The 18,851-nt window shown below is 42.7% G+C and overlaps 2 protein-coding genes across 2 annotated transcripts; one reads left to right on the top strand and one right to left on the bottom strand.

Moving 5' to 3' along the window:
• Nucleotides 1-5,477: 5,477 nt before the first annotated feature.
• LOC109412071 (zinc metalloproteinase nas-14-like) lies at nt 5,478-6,544 on the top strand. The gene is made up of 4 exons (XM_019685718.3): nt 5,478-5,553; nt 5,620-5,781; nt 5,845-6,278; nt 6,338-6,544. The coding sequence occupies exons 1-4, from the start codon at nt 5,478-5,480 to the stop codon at nt 6,425-6,427; spliced, it is 762 nt and encodes a 253-aa protein (XP_019541263.3). The 3' UTR covers nt 6,428-6,544.
• An 11,313-nt stretch (nt 6,545-17,857) lies between these two features.
• Nucleotides 17,858-18,825, bottom strand: LOC109412067 (trypsin-2-like). The gene is made up of 4 exons (XM_019685714.3): nt 18,774-18,825; nt 18,529-18,715; nt 18,218-18,464; nt 17,858-18,151 (listed from the first exon to the last, which is right to left on the bottom strand). The coding sequence occupies exons 1-4, from the start codon at nt 18,823-18,825 to the stop codon at nt 17,858-17,860; spliced, it is 780 nt and encodes a 259-aa protein (XP_019541259.3).
• Between the last annotated feature and the right edge of the window lie 26 nt (nt 18,826-18,851).

Raw genomic sequence — 18,851 nt, 5'->3', positions numbered from 1 at the left:
AGATTTAAAGGGGGCCATGCAGTGTTTCAGACAGATTCCATAGGAGTTTCATGAGGAGGGGAGGTGGTTGTCAGAGGAGTTGTACCGGGGGTGGGGGGCTTTCAGGGGTATTTTCGAGGAGTTTCGAAGGGTCTCAGATGCGTTACATGAGGTCCGAGGGGGCTTTAGGGGGATTTCGAATGCATTTCAGACAGCTAAAGATGATTTTTGGCGATTTTCAGAGGCGTTCCTCATGCGTTACGTACGCGTTTTTGGGGATTTCTGAGGGTCCCAGGTGCGTTACATGGGGTCCGAGGGTATTTTAGGGGGATTACGAGGGCGATTTAGGAAGCTTCAGAGGATTTTTGACGGGTTTCAGAGGCTTTTTACAGGCGTTTTCGGGGTTTTTGAGGGTCTTAGGGGTGTTACAGGAAATTTTGAGGGGGGGTTAAGGGGGCCTGCAGTTTCTGAAAATACATTTTGGATCACAGTTCTTAGGTAAGCTTCAGGGAGATTTCAGCGGCGCTTTAAATCGTTTCTTAAGGACAAACGTCTTGAAATCCCGCTTCAAAAACGCTTCAGAACTTCAGACGCACAAATCTCAAGAAGCAAGCTTTAAACAACAGTGTATTTTATTATTCTGTTCTTGCTCACTTATAATAAGCTTAAAATAAGGAGATCAGGTGCGCTGGTTTTGTTTACGAAGAGATTTGTGCCCTCGAAATCGTAAGTAGGTGCCAAAGTCGGCCAATGTGGCGGCCATTTTGGGATTCTAACAAGTCTGTCCTTAAACGATTCTGGTGGTTACAGAAGAGATTCAAGACGTTCCAGACTGTTTACAATTGTAGATCCGATGACCTATACTCAAGGGAACTCTTAGATATTCTTAAACAAATATTGAACTTACCACTTGTCAGCACAAAGTTGCATGAGGGTGTGTAAGCATGATTTTTATTCAATCATTAAGCACACAAGTTATGCATGTAGATTTGATGACTTATGCTCAAGAAAATTCTCAGGAAACCTTAAACAGTCCCAAACCAACCCCATCCCCCTCATTGCTCCCCCTGAGCATGCCCTGAACTCCCCATAACTCCACTTGCAGCCTAATTTCCATAAAGCAACCTTATCCCTAATCTACAACACTCCAACTGCTCTGAACACAATCAGATTCCATTCAGGTAACGTTACCTAAATGAAAGGACCTAAATAGATTTTACCTAAATGGATTCGACCTAAATGGAGGTTTGAGTGTACCAATATGTACGATTAAAATAAATCCCCACGAGGTAGACACTGCCGGTACGATCGGAATACTTGCTTTCGATCCATCAAACGTAGTGCGTATCAGCCTAATCAGTTTCACCGGAAAACCATATACTGGCCTTATCTGCCGAAGCTTATTTCTTTTCAAGGGATCGTACACTACTTTGAAAACAATGAACAGATAATGAGTCTGCAAGTTATATTGCTGAAATTTATCTCGGATCATCCCTAAGTTTAATATATGGTTCGTCTCTGATCGGCCCTCTCGGAAACCAGCCTGGTATTCACCGACGATGGACTCCTCAGGATGTCTCAGTCTGATGAACAGGACACGCAACAGTATCTAATTAGCCGAGTTTAAAAGGGTAATCCCTCTGTAATTGGTACACTCTATTCGTTCCATTTATTTAGTATTACATAAAATTCAAGATAAAACTGAATCAACAATATTTCTCCATAAAACATGATTCATGGCAGCCGTTCCACACTGGAGCAGGACTGAAAATACACGGAAAAAACCTATAGCTCGTCGAGATGTCGAGATCCACACTTGGTGCCTTCAGAGAAAATATTTCTATGAACAAGGTCGATATTCTGAAAGGTAGTATATTTTTCTTACGTTATTCGCTTAAAAGTCCTATAAGTCATTTTTGCCATCTTTCATTTTAGCGATATGGTGTATTCGGCAAAGTTGTTCGGCTATTTATGCTATTTCAAAAAATGTTCAACTAGCTGTAACTTTTCCAAAAGTGTATCGAACATTCTCAAATTTTTACTGTAAGTTGATCAATTAGTTGTGTATCAGTGGTCCAAATTGGGAATGATTGGGCCATTTTCCACGAAGTTATAAAGATTCTTGAAAAGGGTAAAATTATCCGATAGCCAACTTTGAGCTATTATATCTCCGGATTTAATGAACCGATTGCAATGAAATTTTGACTATTCATGACTTCATATTCATATTCATATTCATATAATGAACTCTTATAATAATGAACTCTTAGAAACATTTGACTTTATTCTTTCCAAGAATATTTATAACTTTGTGGAATCTTTCCCATATTTAAACCACTGATACACAACTAGTTGATAACTTACAGTAAAAATTTTAGAATATTTGATGCACTTTTCGAAAAGTTACAGCCAGTTGAACATTTTGAGAAAAGTGAAAATTTTGCCTGTCCCGATCATTTTGTCTATCCCCTGTACCTACTTAATATAGAGATTTTTCATAAAATTACGTTTGTGAACAAATTTAGTGTCAGTTTTCGAGTCAAAATAATGAAAAATACTAAAATAAAACATATACCGTAAACCGGGGTCAAATTGATCAGCGGGGTGAAATTGATCACTTGGGTACTACATTGCAATTACATACCAGGAACTTCTAAGCGTCGCAATGATTTCAAACTTCTTACTTTACCTAGTTCATAGATGTCTAGGGATGAGTTTAATCTATTATTTTTTTCAGAAAAAAGTTAGTTTTGCGTTATTTTTTTTAAGAATTTGCAATGTATTTCTCACTTAGCTGAAATCATTGCTTCGTAACAATCGATTGCCACTAGGACTTCCCGAAATTTGTTTGTTCTAACATTTTTGTGGAGCCTTGGTTAAAATGTTTCTGAATATGAATAAGTTTAAAAAAAATCTTATTTGACGAAACAGTCATTTATTCTAACATAATTCACATAATTTCAAAGGAAATTGCCTACCTTTAGGCGTTAAGAATAAAATATCAAAATTTAATTTGAAATTTTAAGTGCCAAATCCACTAGTTGTAAGAGTTTTGACGCGTTGTTCGGGTTTAGAAGAGCAAAATTAAGTGGATACGGAAATTTTTCTTTTTAACCGATGCTTAAACCCTCTAATACCCAACCCCGCCTTTAGACTGGGTATAGTTTGAGATTTTTTGTAATTTTTGCTTCGTGGAAAAACATTTTTTTTTTATATTTTTGGCTGATATTTAGGACTGTTTTGTCTATCTCAAAATGATTTTTGGTGTATTTTTAAGCGTATTTACATTTTTTTAATAATCATTGAAAAATTGATGTCACCTTTTAGAAATCAACGTTTAATTTGTATTGAATCGCCACAATTAACATATTTTAAATTTTTCCCAATTCATACTATCCAAGTTTAATAGTTTAAGGGAATCGAATACACTCTAAAATTATTTTCCCTCAAATTACACGGAAAATAAAATTTCCAATGAAAAAAAATAAAAATAAAAATATTTCAACAATAATCATAAAATCTCAAAAAGTTTTCATCTCAAAAAAATCGTATCCCAAATAGGCTCCCAGGAAAAATATAAAAGTGTGGGGATGATCAAAAATAAAAATTAGAAAAATCAAAAACTGAAATTCACGAAATCGAGAATTAAAAAGAATCATCTTCCAAGACATGTTTAAATCGACTTTAGATGACGAAAAATGATATTTAGATCAAAATCAAACATTTGGGTATTAGAGAATTAATTGTACACTGATCAATTTCGCCCCAAAGTGGCATCTTCAATTTTTTTATTTTTGAAGTAATTTAACCAAAAGTTAAAATTTGTTGAACAAAATTCTATCACATGGTTTCATGGAGATCCACTGGGTACTGATTTTACCGAAATTCTTTTGGCAATATTTGATGTTATCCGCAAAAGTTGTTTCAAAGTGATCAATTTGACCCTGGATTACGGTATTAAAGAAATTATTTGAAAAAAAAAACAAAATATGCATTGTTTTTTTTATAGAAAGTTCTTGAAAATGTATGTAGGACGTTCTTGCAGTCGGGCAAGTTCGGGCAATTTTTATCATCGGCGATCACCCAAAAAATACATAAGCTTTCATGTTATTTTTTTCACAGACACGATTTTTGATGATTTTTTTTAAATAGCGTTCAAAGTTTGCTGTTTTGTGTGAATTAGTACATCATTTGTGCTACGCTGTATGATGCCAAGCGAACCATGAGAAATATAGATGCTAAACATATTGTTAAACATAATCAGCATATGATAGGCTGTACAAGAGATATGTTGTATGTATGTATGTATGTATGTATGTACGTAGGTAGCCACCATCCTAGCTTGAGTCTTGCTCAGCATGCAGTTCTACTGAACAGTAAAGATTGAATTACATTACCTCTCTGAATTCAACATGCCGCTGTGTGAAGGGCCAAAAAAGGGTGTGGCGGACCCGTAAGTAGAGACACTTACGCGAAATCCGCGTACAAGAGATATGTTATACACTAAACAAGCTTCTATTCAACTTGATATTCAGCTTCCAGCTTATTCCGCTATTGGTACCATTAACCAACGATTCTTAAGCTATGATTCTCACTGTTCAGCTACCATTGTTACTTGGGGTGGTTCATCTTTCTCCGTCTCCATCATTCTCCTGCACACTGCCAAAGATAGTCCTTAGCACGCATCGCTTGAAAACTCCGAATGTTCGTAGGTCCTCCTCGAGCATAGTCCATGTCTCGTGTCCGTACAGGAACACCGGATGAATCGTTTTAGACCGCAGCTTCTTCTGGAGCCCTTAATAGTTACGACTTCAACTGATGATGTTCCTACGTATTTCACGGTCAGCATTGTTATCAGCCATCAGTAAGGATCCGATGTAGATGAATTCCGTATACATGCATGTTGAATAGCCAATTGCATATATTTCCAAAAATTCAGGATATTGAGTTCTATCGAATGTTTCCCCAGCAACACCGCAAAGCAGATTGTTCTGGATATCTTTGTTCATGGAACCAGTTGATGCAAAATTGTTTTTATTTATCTTTCAAAGGAAATGAAACAGTTGCAAGCAATTATGTACGCGGCCAAATATTTCACTTAAGATAAGCACATCCGATAATCTCCTCTGTTTCTGATGGGCAGATAAAGAAGATCTTGTCTTGGTGAATTAGAGTGACCAAAATGCAAGATTCTTTGTGTTCGTAGGAGTTGCATGAGAATTCAAAAAAGTTTGTCAAACATTTTCATAAATAACCAATTCCACGGGTCTGTTATATCATTAAACGCATAAAAAAGTGTCTGGTAACCCGAACAGCTAGACACGAGCCACCATCACTAGTCACACGATCGCTCTCAAGATCAAATTTCCGACGAATCCAACGATCCGGCTTCTAGGAAAATATAGCTTGGCCTGTGACAGCTATAAAGTATAAAACAACCTGAAGATTCTCAAACAGATCATCAAAAACCTTGAAACGTGCAACAGAATCAGAACAGAATGGAGCTAATCGGTTTGATTGCCTTGTTGTCGGCGGTGACTACTGCCGTAGCATTTTCAGTCGACAGACAACAATGTAAGTTTGGGCTGTGAGATGACTCATTTTGTCGCAATCAATAGATTTTACTCCCGTCTCCGATAGATAATTATGACTGTGAAACTAGAAGCGGTAACTTTGAGGGCGATATAATGCTAACGGAGCGGCAACAGGAAACGGTCATTTCTGGACGTGATCCCGTGGTGACGGAAGTGGATAAGTGGACCAACAATCTAGTGCCGTTTGTGATTGAAGCCGACAGTTTGAGTAAGATCCATCATTCAATGGGCATCAGTCCAATACGAATAATACCTGTTTATATAATTTCAGCTCTTGAGTATGCCAAACTAATTCGAGAAGCCATGGCTAAAATCGAAGATGTCAGCACGATCAGATTTGTCCCGAAGAAGCAAGAGCGCGACTATCTTGTAATTTCCGGCGAATCAACCGGATGTTGGTCAACGCTTGGGCGCAACAGGGGTCTGAATCGCATGAACATTTCCCCAAGCGAGTGCATGTTCGAGGGAGCCATCGTTCACCAGTTGTTCCATGTACTCGGTTTGGGACACGTGACTAATCAACAGGACCGAGACCATTATCTGGACATCAATTGGGATCACGTTCGACCGGAGCATGCCCGGAGTTTGCAGATTCACGGAGGGCGTGTTCTGCCGAACCATGGCATTCCGTTCGACGAGGAAAGCATTATGCACTTTGGATCGAAGCACTTCAGCCGAGATGGATCGGACACGATCGTTCTGAAGGTATGATTTCTGCGCTTTTCAGGGTAACATTTTCAATTCATGTTATTTCATTTCTGCAGAATAAGGAACACACTATCGGACAGAGGGAAGCGATGAGTCTGAAGGACATCAGGAAGCTGAATATAATGTACCCTTGTGGGTACTGCTAGGATAGTTAAGCTGTAGTATCGCTATGAGCAATAATGACTTTTTAAAGTTGTAAGTATAGACGTTGACAATGTTAGTACATAATATAAATAAACAGGTTTAGAACAAATAAATTAAAATGAAAATAATAGTTTTAGCTGTGATTGATCCCTATAGCCACAGCTGTTAAGGTGTGGGTATTCAGCATGACAATACTAAGGGTTACGGGTTCGATTTCTGGCTAGTCAGTCCGGGAATTTCGCCTAAAGGAAATTTCCTTGACTTTCTTTGGCATAGAATATCTTCGTGTCTGCCACACGATATACCTTACCTTACCTTGATACCTCGTTGGCTGCAAAGTAACTTTACTCCAACGCCGAGCGTATAGTAGAGCACCATCTTCGACGGTCTTGGGCGATGTTCCTCCAGTTTCCCCGAACGTTCCGACATTCGCACTACGTGTCCAGCCCACTGAAGTCTGCTGTATTTTATACGGATCACAATATTCGCATCTTCATACATTTGGTACAACTCGTGATTCATGCGTCTGCGCCACACTCCAGTTTCTTGTTTCCCACCAAGAATTGTCCGCAGCACTTTGCTCTCAAAAACTCCAAAAGCTTTTTAGTCTACCTCCTTTAACGTTCACGCTTCGTGACCGTAGAGGGCAACCGGAAGAATCAGCGTCTTATACAGAGCGAATTTCGTTTGCGTTTGCAAGTTACGGGACCTAAGCTGGCTACGCAATCCGTAAAAGGCCCTATTCGCAGCCGCAATACGCCTTTTCACTTCACGGGAAACGTCATTGTCACATGTCACAAGTGTACCAAGATAAACAAATTCTTCATCAATCATAAAAAATTCGTCTTGTTAGAGTTAATCGTCAAGCCTATCCTCGCTGTCTCTCTTTTCAGAGGAGCATAAGCTTCCTTCACTGCCCTACGATCGATGCCGAAGAGATCAATATCGTCCGCAACACCGAGGAGCATGTGCGACCGTGTGATGATAGAGCCATTCCTCTGCACGCCTGACCTCCTCCTTTGAGTGAAATGTTGAACAATAAATTTGAAAGAGCATCCCCTTGTTTCAATCCATCCAAGGTCACAAACGACGTAGACACTTCGTCCGCGATCCGAATACTTGATTTTGATCTATCCTGCGTTGCGCGTATCAGCCTAATTAGTTTCGCTGGAAAACCATGTTCTGACATTATCTGCAGAAGCTCATTTCTTTTCACTGAATCGTACGCTGCTTTAAAATCAATGAACAGATGGTGAGTGTGCACGTTATATTCCCGAAATTTATCTAGGATCATCCACAGGATAAACATTTGATCCGTCGTTGATCGGCCCTCATGAAAACCAGCCTGGTATTCGCCGACGAAGGATCTGGTGGGTTGATTGATGTAGCTGCCCGCTTCCGTGCTTAAGAAGTTCGACCGGGATCTCGTCCTTCCCAGCAGCCTTGCTGTTTTTCACCTCCTGGGCCTTTTAAACCTTATCCAGTGTTGGTGGTTCTACTGCTTGACCGTCATCCATTATGTTAGTCCTGTTCCTGGGTGCTCCTTCGCTGCCACCATCCAACAAATCTTCGAAGTGCTCCTTTTTTTGTCTGTTAGCAAATTTCCTTCCCGGTCATCGCACATGGCGGGCACAAGCTCAGTCTTGTGCCGCGCGCCATTGACAGTTGCATAAAACCTCCGCATATCGTTCTTGTTCATACTTTCCTACGCTTCAGCAATAACACTCTCCTCGTGTTGCCGTTTTTTTTCTGCAGTGGATTCGTTTCTTTTCTACTCTTGCCACCCTGTACCGCTCCCAGTTCTCCCGGGTACCGGCCACTAGCATTCGACTTCTGGCGGCATTCTTTTTCAGTGTCAGTTATCAGGCATTCTTTTTTTTGTTCGTCACTCTTTGGCAGTCCTCGTCAAACCAACCGTTACGTTGGCGTCGCTGAGCGGTACCTATCACCTCTTGCTCTGTTGATGTCACTGCTTTGTGGATAACTCCCCATTAGCTGTTGACATCTCCAGATCCTCTCGTCTAGCTTCTGATGGTACTGTGCAGCAACCTCTGACAAGCGCATTGTTCGGTATCATCGTAAATGAACTATTGCTATCCAACATCTCCACTTCACTTTGCACATGCTGGAACTCCTTGTAGATCTTGTCCAAAGTTTCCAGCCGGACCGACACTTGATTCGCATCCGTCTGGTGATCGTACTCCTCCACGAACTTTTCCACCACGCCTCGGACCGCTATCACTCGCTTTAGCTTTAGAAGATCCTCTTCTAGCTTCTTACGCTGTTTACTCGACATCTTTCACACCACTCAAACCACGCGCGAAAAACGGAAAACGACACAAATCGATACGAAATGCTCCTTCCCGACGCGGTGTGCCGTTTCTACGCGCACGGACGTGAGTGATGATCGAACGTTTTGCTCCTTCCCGTCGCGATGCACCACTCAAACGCGATACAAACGACGGCAGTACCACGCAATCGAACGATATGCTCCTTCCCGTCACGTCGTGATACCACTACGCGAACGCGATCGACCGAAAAGAGCACTAAAATTACGATACGATTACTCCTTCCCGACGCGTAGTACCCTTTTGCGCAACGCGTGTCCGCTTAAACGCCACCACTATCACGATTGCCTTGGATTGACTGAGCCCTAATTTATTGCCTTCCACCCCCAGCACGGTGTACTAATTTCAATTTGCGACTTCACAGGCGCAGAAGTAAATGATGAAAAAGAGCAATTAATTTGCCTGACTTGCCACCAGTCAACAAAAAATGCAAAAATGCTTTGATTGTGCCGTCGCTTCTCGGCAGTTCCACCGTACTATAGGGTAAGAAATCAAAATTTGAACTAGTCAAAATGTAATCTTAATTTGAACTATTCTGAATTTCATTGAAATGACGTACTTTTTGGGCAAATATTGTCCCGAAAAAAATGTTAAACAGTTTTCCGTAATAAAATTTGATAACATAAGCTTTAAAAGCATTGAAAAAAGTGTTTTTGCCATCGAAAATAAGCAATTGAAAAATCACTGTGATTTCACCTATTGTCCCCCAGAGAAAGCCCATTTTCAGTGCACCCATACAGCTCATGCATTGCATCACACGCAATAAGTGAATACGTCAAATGAAAGCTTATTTATCGTAGAATCGACCAATCGAATAATATTCCGCATTATTTGTCATAAAATTATCAAATTTAAGTGATTCTTACTTGGAGAATGTTATCTTAAGTTGAACCATTTGTAATCTAAATTTGAACTAGTAAACGGGGGTGAGCTTCTAGTGTTGGCCTGTAGATTGCGCTAGTGGTTTCTTTGTTTACTCTTGGGGGATGAAAAATTCCAAATTTAGTTTCCAATTTCCTGAAGAATTTCAAACATTCTGAGTTGAGAATCCACTGAATAATGAAAAATAGGTATGAGAATTAGCAGATTCATGTGATTTTTAATTGTTTAGCATGGAATTGGCTGTTTTGTGAGTTGCTCGAGCTGCTGCCGCCAGTAGTTCAAATTAAGATTAAAATTGGTTCAAATTATGATTACGATGGTTCAAATTAAGATTAAAATCATTGTTGATGAAAAATCGAATATTTCAATGAAATTCGGTGCAAATACGAACTTTTTATCATTTAACAGAAAGCTTATACCCGTGGCTTTCATGTACATACGATTTTGCCGTAGTAAATTATTTCCATGTGGGAGAAAAAATCACTTAAAATTTGCACTGCTTCAGAAAGCCGCAATTTGGTTCAAATTTTGATTACCTACCCTATGTGTGATCTCCCAAATTCGCATGCAATTATATCGCTATTCCTTGCCTCCGTGATCGGCGCGAAATATTGGCACGGCCGTGTGTAAAAGGCCCAAACTTCTACACAAAGGTTTAGATAGATTGAATGGCCTACCTTTTGTGTGGTCTCCGCTATGACCACTTACCACCGCTATGGCGCCAACTTGCCTCCGTCGCTGATTCCTGGCTCGGGTTGTCCTCCAATCCGGCTCGAAGGACCAATGAACGAGCCGGGACTCGTAATTTGCCGGGACTGAAGGGATTTCTTCCCGTTCGTGCAACGAACGGCGCACAGGAACCACTACTGAGCACAGATTGGCACAAATCACGGTCACTTAATCTTCTCCTTCTTCACCGAAGGCAGAACGATCTCGCTGCTGATCACTTAACACGCCTTTCACTGTGATCAATTCATACACAGCTGTGAGTTTCACGCACGCACTACTGACCGACCGACGGATGTGGTTTTATTGCTTATAACCGATTGCTCCCTACCGGGTATCCCACACGTTTTCGGATGTTATCGAAATCTGATCTTGTTCTGCTTTGCCACCACTTTATTGCAACACACCGAGTGATTGGAATGACCATACAATAGACGACCGACCGCACTGTTGTCTCTATGGGGATTTATTTCATACTGCTTACTACAAATTCTTGTGCTGTGCACAGTGGTCAGCTGAGTCATTGTGGATGATGTTGTCTCTCAAGAGAGTTTTGTTGAGAGAGTACTTATACATTAGGCTAATTCATATTCTTGTAAAGTTAGTTCAATTACGTTAATTCTATAGACTTAAATAAGCATTATTTACATTATGTACAAAACTAATTCAGGTAGCAATAGTTCATTTACGATGATACCGAACACGCATCGTCCTGTTGTTTCTTGAACTCGTGACGCTGGATAACACAGCGTAACGAAAAATAACTTTTTGTTTGTCTCAAGAGCAAACTTATGTGTCTCCGAAGGATTTTGGGCCGCTAAATCCGAATCCGGGCTCAGATTTGCTCTAACACGTCACAATTTTGAGCTATACCTCAATTTATAGGGCAAAATATGCGATTTTGGGTTTTTTAACTGTAAGCCATTAAGCAAGGAAATATTTTTTTAAGCAATCAAAAGGTTAATTGGTCAATTAACATCTAATCAACAACTCATGCAAAATATTGCGTTTTACCAAATCGAATTTGATAGTTTTAAGCGATTTATGTTAGGTAGGATATTTCCCATACAAGTCACCCTCCAAAAGTTGCATGCAAGTTTTCATACTAACATAAAATGCTTAAATCTATTAAATTTGATTAGGTAAAACGAAATATTTTGCATGAGTCGTTAATTTAGATGTTAATTGACCAATTAACCTTTTGATTGCTGAAAAAAAAAAAAAATATTTCCAAGCTTAATGGCTTGCAGTCAGAAAAGCCCAAAATCGCATATTTTGCCCTATAAATTGAGGTATAACTCAAAATTGTGACGTGTTAGAGCAAATCTGAGCCCGGATTCGGATTCAGCGACCCAAAATCCTTCGGAGACACATAAGTTTGCTCTTGAGACAAAAAAATGTTGCGCTGTGTAATCGCACCTGAATTTTTACGGCTACAAGATAATGATCCGAGTCAATGTTCGGGCCTCTGTAGGACCTCACACCTATGACATCCGAAAAATGTCGCCCGTCGACCATCACGTGGTCTATCTGGGTGTTGCCAGGTTTGTTTTTGGATATTCTTACGTGCGAAGTTAGAACTGCTGATTGTCATCCCTCTAGCAGCAGCGAATGTCACAAGGCGCAGACCATCATCGTTGGTAACAGAATGAAGGCTTTCCGTTCCAATGATAGGCCAATCTGCGCATTTGCATCTCCGATGACTATTTATTTTGACATCTTGTTTTGGGCACTCCCAGTAGGCCTTATCAAGGCTCTCATAGAACTCATAATGCATGTCAACGCCAACAGTTTGCAGTTCACGAGCCAGGAGCCCAACACGTAAGGGTTCATTCAAAGTTCTTAAAGTTCTCTTGCTTTTCTGGCTACCTTACCGGGGCCGCGCTGCCTACATTGCGTTGAAGGGGCTGCCTTCTGCCTTCTTAGGTATAGCTGACGCGATACAGCATTTCATTCTCAGCCGCTGGATGCCAGAACAGACGCTGTTTGAGCCGCACCTCCTTGGTGAACAAACGCTCGAATCGTACCTCCTCAATCTAGCTGAAGTCAGAAGGACAACAGTGCCCAGGCTGCACTACCAGCTAAGCACACAACTCTTAGCTGGCGGTCTTTGTCATCGCTTGACCCGTGGAAGCATGAGGTAGGAACTTGTGAGGACCAGAGCTATATTGGACGCTCTCCTTATCGACTCACCGTTTTGCAGCCACACGATATACTTGAGCAAAATAGTCATTGGCAGAGGAAGCTTCCATTTTATACACTGGAAACTCTTTTCTTGTTGCATATTAAAAATGTGCAGAAAATAAAAAAAAGGTATAAAATGAGAGAATTTATGCATAAATTAGGTTAGAGCATTGGAGGTGTGGCTTACGGGGTTTCCAGAAAGTTCCCAGAGAGTCCAATAAAACGGGGTTTCAGGGGCGTATCAAGGCATTTCAGAATCATTTGAAGGAGTTTCAGGAACATTTTAAGTGCGTTCATAGGGGTTTTAGGAGCATTTGATGGCATTTCAGGGGCGTTTCAGGGGGTTTCTGGAGCCTATTCATGCTATTTTTAATTGTTTATAATAATTTATGTATCAAAAACCAAAGAGATTTTCTGATGTGTTTCAAAAGTGAGGCCCCATGGGGTCTCTGAAACTTCCTGAAATGCCTCCGAAATCCCCCTAAAGCATACACAAACTCCGTGTAACGCACCTGAGATACTCAGAAACTTCCGAAAACGCCTCCGTAACGCCTCTGAATCCCACCGAAAATGCTCCAAAACCTCCAAAAATTCCTCCTAAGTCTCAGACCCCATGCCATGACGTACATGAGACCCTCCGAAACCCCCAAAAATGCCTCGATAATGTCTCTCTAACGCCTCTTAATCCCGCCGAAAATGTTCTGCAACTTCCTGAAATGCCTGCAAAATCCTCCTAAAACCCCCTCGGACCCCATGTAACTCACCTGAGATCCTCCGAAACCGCCGAACATGCCTCGGTAAAGCCTCTGAATCCAGCCGAAACTGTTCTGAAACTGACCCCATGTAATGCATTATAGACCCTCCAAAACCCCCGGAAAAGGCTCCATAACGCCTCAGAAACTCGCCGAAAATGCTCTGAGCCTCCCTGAATGCCTCGGAAACCTTCAAGACCTCGGACTCCTTGTAACGCACCTGAGATCTTCCGGAAACGTAGTAAAGCCTGTAACGCCTTCAAAACTCGTCGAAAATCCTCTAAAAATCCCTTAGACCCCCGGAAACAAAAGGTATGCAAACAAAGTTTGGCTCTATTATACCTTTCAAAAACCCCCTAGATATCTGTCCGCGCGCAGAGCGAACATAGTTTGTCACGTGTGTTCTCACAGTGGCCCTGACAGGAGCAAGCTGCACAAGGCTGCACTAATCCTCCCAAGTGTTGGATTTGTTCCGGGAAATCCACGAACAGCAAGCACCCAACAGGAGGTCCAAGGTGCCCGGCCTTCAGAAGCGTTACAGCTGACAAGCCACAGTGCAGGTAACGCAGCTGAACCTGAACCACTGTGGCGTAGCTCAGCCAGTGCTGTGTCAGGAAGGGGGCAGCCATTTAGTACGTCACGCTAAAAATGAGAATTTTCAACCCCCCTCCCCCCTTCGTACGGGTTTTTCCTATACTTAATACATTGCTTGTCACACTTCTCAGAACCCCCCCTCCCCCCTCTAAGCGTGACGTACTTTATGGATGACCCCGAAGTTGTGGAACGGAGAACGGATATCGCCATCATGGCGGACCCATACTGAGTACCCACCGATAACACTAGTTTACAGCATTTTTGAACTCGGTAAGCTGATAATCATTTTTGGTGTAGAATCATGCCCTGAATTCAAAAACGCGAAGGAAAAAAATTACAGTAGAGCGGAAATTTTTTCGACTTTCCATACAAGGTTGATGATTTAAAATCGATTTTTGTTCTATTTTTAAGCAACGTCGTTCACTTCACACATTTAATTCTCCGTAATCAATGCTCCGATTGAGCTGAATTTTTTACTGTAACTCGCCTACATATGATATGTCAAATAAATGTTTAGAAAGATTTTTTAAATTGTTATTTTCTCATTGAAAAAAATACATTTCTTCATATATTTTTGGAAATTTAGCTAAAATTTAAGGAGATCGTCCATAAAACTCGTCAATATCTTGAATTTCATCAATCTGACGCAAAACCTGCATTCAGATGATCGAATGGTATTGTATTCAGCTTTCAATTTATGGAAAAAGATTTGAAATTGGTTGCACAAAATGCAAGATATTTGAATTTTAGTAAATTCCAAATTTTTAAAAGTTGTAAAACTCGATATTGAGCTAAAACTTAAAAACTGCTCTACTTAAAATTTTTTGAAGCACGGTTTCGAAATCAGTGCTAAATTGTACTTCAAAAATTTTGATCGTTGACCCAAGTTCATGACTTTCGTTTTATTTTGTAAACTAGTGTAATGGCAACAGGGTTGCGGATGGAACCGGAAAAATGGCGGCAATATGGATGGCTAGTTCAGGAAATGGAGTCTACGACTTACGAGGGCTTCGTGGTCGTCTAGGTAAACGGAGTCTACCTTTGTAGCTGTTAATGCTCCCCCAAACCAACGCGATTTTCGCCCGCGACAGCGATTTTTCAGGCAAAGGTTCACTGAAGCCGAACCTCGCATTTTTAAAAGCACAAGTGGGAAAAATCAAACATCGAAGCTTTCTGAAAATTCTATCGATAAATTATCACTAGTGAGTAATCAATTGTTAAAAATTTCAGCGCAAAGCGTTGTTCGGTTTTTCCAACATGTGCTTCTGAAAATGCGATGCACGGCCTCAATGTACACTCTCCTGAAAAATTGTTGTCGCCGGCGACAGTTGCGTCGGTTTGGGGGAGCCTTTATGCGCCTCCACGGTGATCGATCGTGTAGTTTACGCAGATGTTGGACTATATGACAACCGTGCTGACAGGGCAAAGACCGATATAAATAACGAGTGATTTCAATGCCTAGGCCGTGAAATGGAGATGCCGGTTTACGAATCAGCGGGCCAGTTCCTGTTATAGACAATGGCCATGTTAGATGTTGACATGGCTAATGTCGGTACCAAAAGTACTTTTAGTCGGAACAGAACGTAGTCGATTATCGACGTTACCTTTTGTAGTTCTGGCCTAACAAGTAGTTCAAACTGGAGAGTAGACGTTGGCTACACTCACAGCGATCACCTGGTGGTTCGCTACGAGTGAAACCTATTCGGTTTAAGCGGAGACATGCGTGCGATGCGACCATAGGCCTAGGCAAGTGCACCCTAGAAATGGCAGACCACCGGCTTACTGGTGGACTTAAGCGATTGCGGACCTGCGCCGTGCCTGCCTACGAGCTAGGTGGCGGGTGCAGCGAACACGAACTGAGGATGAGCGAAACGAACAGCGGGTGGTGTTCGCCGCTGCAAAAGCCGCGCTAAAGACCGCGATAAGGGCAAGCAAAAAGTCCTGCTCTGAAGGTCTCTGTCTTTGCCAATGCAAATCCGTGGGGTGATGCCTACAGGATCGTGATGGCCAAGACGTAACGAGTTTTCGAACGGAAGGTGTTGCGTACCATCTACGGCGGAGTGCAGATGGAAGACGGGACTTGGAGAAGGCGAATGAACCACGAGCTGCAGCAGCTGCTGAGAGAACCAACCATCGTCCATACCGCGAAAATCGGGAGGCTACGGTGGGTGGGTCACGTCATCAGGATGTCGGATAGCAACCCGACTAAAATGGTTCTCGAGAGTCATCCGACCGGTACAAGAAGACGTGAGCTAGGTGGGTCGACCAAGTGGAGGACGATCTGCGGACCCTACGCAGAGTGCGGAACTGGAGGCAAACAGCCATGGACCGAGTGGAATGGAGGAGGCTACTATGTACAGCAGAGGCCACCCCGGCCTTAGCCTGATCGGTAAGTAAGTAAGCTGTCGGTTACAAAGACCGCCGAGATAGCGCTTCAGCTTAAGAGAAGGGGGACTCGCTACTGTACAGTAGGACTCTGGATGTAGGGATCGCGTTCAATTGCGTCAGTTGGGCGGCTGTTGCCGATGCGCTCCTGCGTCTGGGGATACCCGGGTACCTGTACAAGATTCGCGGTACCCACAAGGTTCCTTTCTGGGTCCGGTGTTATGGAATATCATGTACGACGAGGTGTTGAGGTTAGAGTTCCCGGTGGGTATGGAGATCGTCGGCTTCACTGGCGACACTACGCTAGAAGGCTACGGTGTGTCGATCGAAGCAGTGGAGTTGACTACTGCCCACTCGATCAAGATTGTGGAGGCGTGGATGGGGTCCAAGGAACTGGAGTTGCCTCTCCACAGAACTAAGGTAGTGGTTGTGAACAATCGGAAGTCGGAGCAGTGATCAATGGAGGCGATTGCATCATCACTTTGAAGTGCTCCGTCAAACACTTGGGCGTGATGATCGACGATAAGCTCACCTTCGGTAGCTTACTTTTGCGTCGATTACGCCTGTGAAAGAGCCTCCACAGCTATAGTGGCACTGTCCCGGATGATGTCCAATAGCTATGCGGTGTACGCTAGTACAAGCAAGCTTCTGGCTAGTGTCGCTACGTCCACTGCGCTGCGTACTGAGTCCTACTGTCGTAAGCGGACAAGTACTTACAGGCTTATGTGCCTGAGGGTTGCGAGTGCATACCGTACCGTGTCACACGACGCTCTCTGCGTCATCACTGACTGGTATGGTGCCTATCGGCATCCTATCAGTGAGGACATAGAGTGCTTCGAAATGCGCGGCAGAAGAGGCATACGCAGGACTGCCGGGATGGCCTCCATGGTCAAATATCACCTCGCGTGGGACAGTTCCACCAAAGAAAGGTTGACCCATAGGTTGATACCGAGGGTAGATATTTAATTTGATCAATAGGCGCCATGTGGAAGCAACATTCCACCTGACACAGGTCCTTTCAGGCCATGGTTGCTTCCGACAGTATCTACACCGTTTCGGACATGCGGGTACTCCCGAATGCCCTTTTTGTACCGGTTTAGAGGAAACGGCAGAACAAGTTTTGTTCGTGTACCCGCGTTTTCGCACAATGCGTGACCTAGATGTTCGTTGCTGCATGCTGCGCAGCTAATCTTGAGGATGCGATGTGCACTAGCCCCTCTCTGAAGCAATGCCTTCTTAGTGGTTCCGGAGAGACGAAGGGTTTGGCAGCCATGGGAATGTTAACACTAAACAGGCCGAGGACAGAGTAGTCTTGGCTTTTACTTCTGTTGTAGAAGACGGTCCTTAACCCCACACGCCCCGGGCATCCTGTGCAGGTGTCTGTTGAGTTGATTATGGTTTAGAAGAGTGAAAAAACAAAGCTAAACTATAAAATCTGATTCTGGAAAAAGTTTCACGAGAATCTGAAACCCTTTAGCCTTACATGAGCATTAATAAAAAAACAAGATTTGGTTTGTTGATAATCGATTTATTGATAGTAATATTACACATGAGTCACATCTCACAGCAATGACTGAATCCATTCCCGGAATGAGTACACCTTCGAGTACACTCCTGGATACTTTGGTTCTGCGCACCCATAGCCCCAAGATACAACCCCAATAAGGTACCCGTTCATAACCACAGGACCACCGGAATCACCCTGGCAGGAGTCCTTGCCACCCTTCTCCACTTGGCCTGCGCAGAACATCGAATCCGTAACGTTGTTGAACTCCGCGTACAGCTCCGAACATTGATCATGGTTCACCAACGGGATGGAAACTCCTTGAAGCCGATCGGATAGCGATGAATCATACTGTGGATTAGGAGATGTTTATTTTCACTCAGTAGTTACAGAACGGCATATGAAATCGCTATTTACCAGAATGGATCCCCAACCGGAAACGAACACCTCTTTCGGTTCCTTGTAGAAGAACTCCGAAAAGGCCATCCCGATCAGTGCGACCGACCTGCTGAAGAAGAGATGCCTCTCGAGCCGCAACATGGCAACGTCATTGGTCAGATAGTAATCGCTGAACTCCGGGTGGACTCGAACATCCAGAACGTTCACCAGCTGACCTCCGTGACCGTGGTTGTTGGACCCGGCGCGAACGGCGTACTTTGTGCCACTGGAGTAGGAAAGGTGTTCTTTGGATAGCTTGGGAATAAGTAAAACCTTCATAGAATACTAACTCTTCGATGCAGTGAGCTGCGGTTAGAACTTTGTCGGCGCTTAGAATGGCTCCGCCGCAAATGTGTCGATGGGACGTTCTGGTTTTGACCTGTACCGATACCTGGTAGGGGGCTTGCTCAATCCCAATCGGGTGACCTCCAACAATTTTAATACTGTCTTCATCACTTTTGGGACTTAGTGCGAAACCTAGAACGATGTTTTGTTTAGATTTGCCTTATTTTGTTAGGTTTCATCAAAATACTACCTTCGGTGAACGCAAGGCCAAAAACTACAACCAACACTGTACCGATCTTCATCTTGATTATTCTGAATCCTCTAGCCT

This window comes from Aedes albopictus, chromosome 3 (assembly GCF_035046485.1).
Source record: "Aedes albopictus strain Foshan chromosome 3, AalbF5, whole genome shotgun sequence".
Lineage (NCBI taxonomy): Eukaryota > Metazoa > Arthropoda > Insecta > Diptera > Culicidae > Aedes > Aedes albopictus.
The sequence above is the reverse complement of the archived record's forward strand: the minus strand, read 5'-3'. Positions and strand labels throughout refer to the sequence as shown.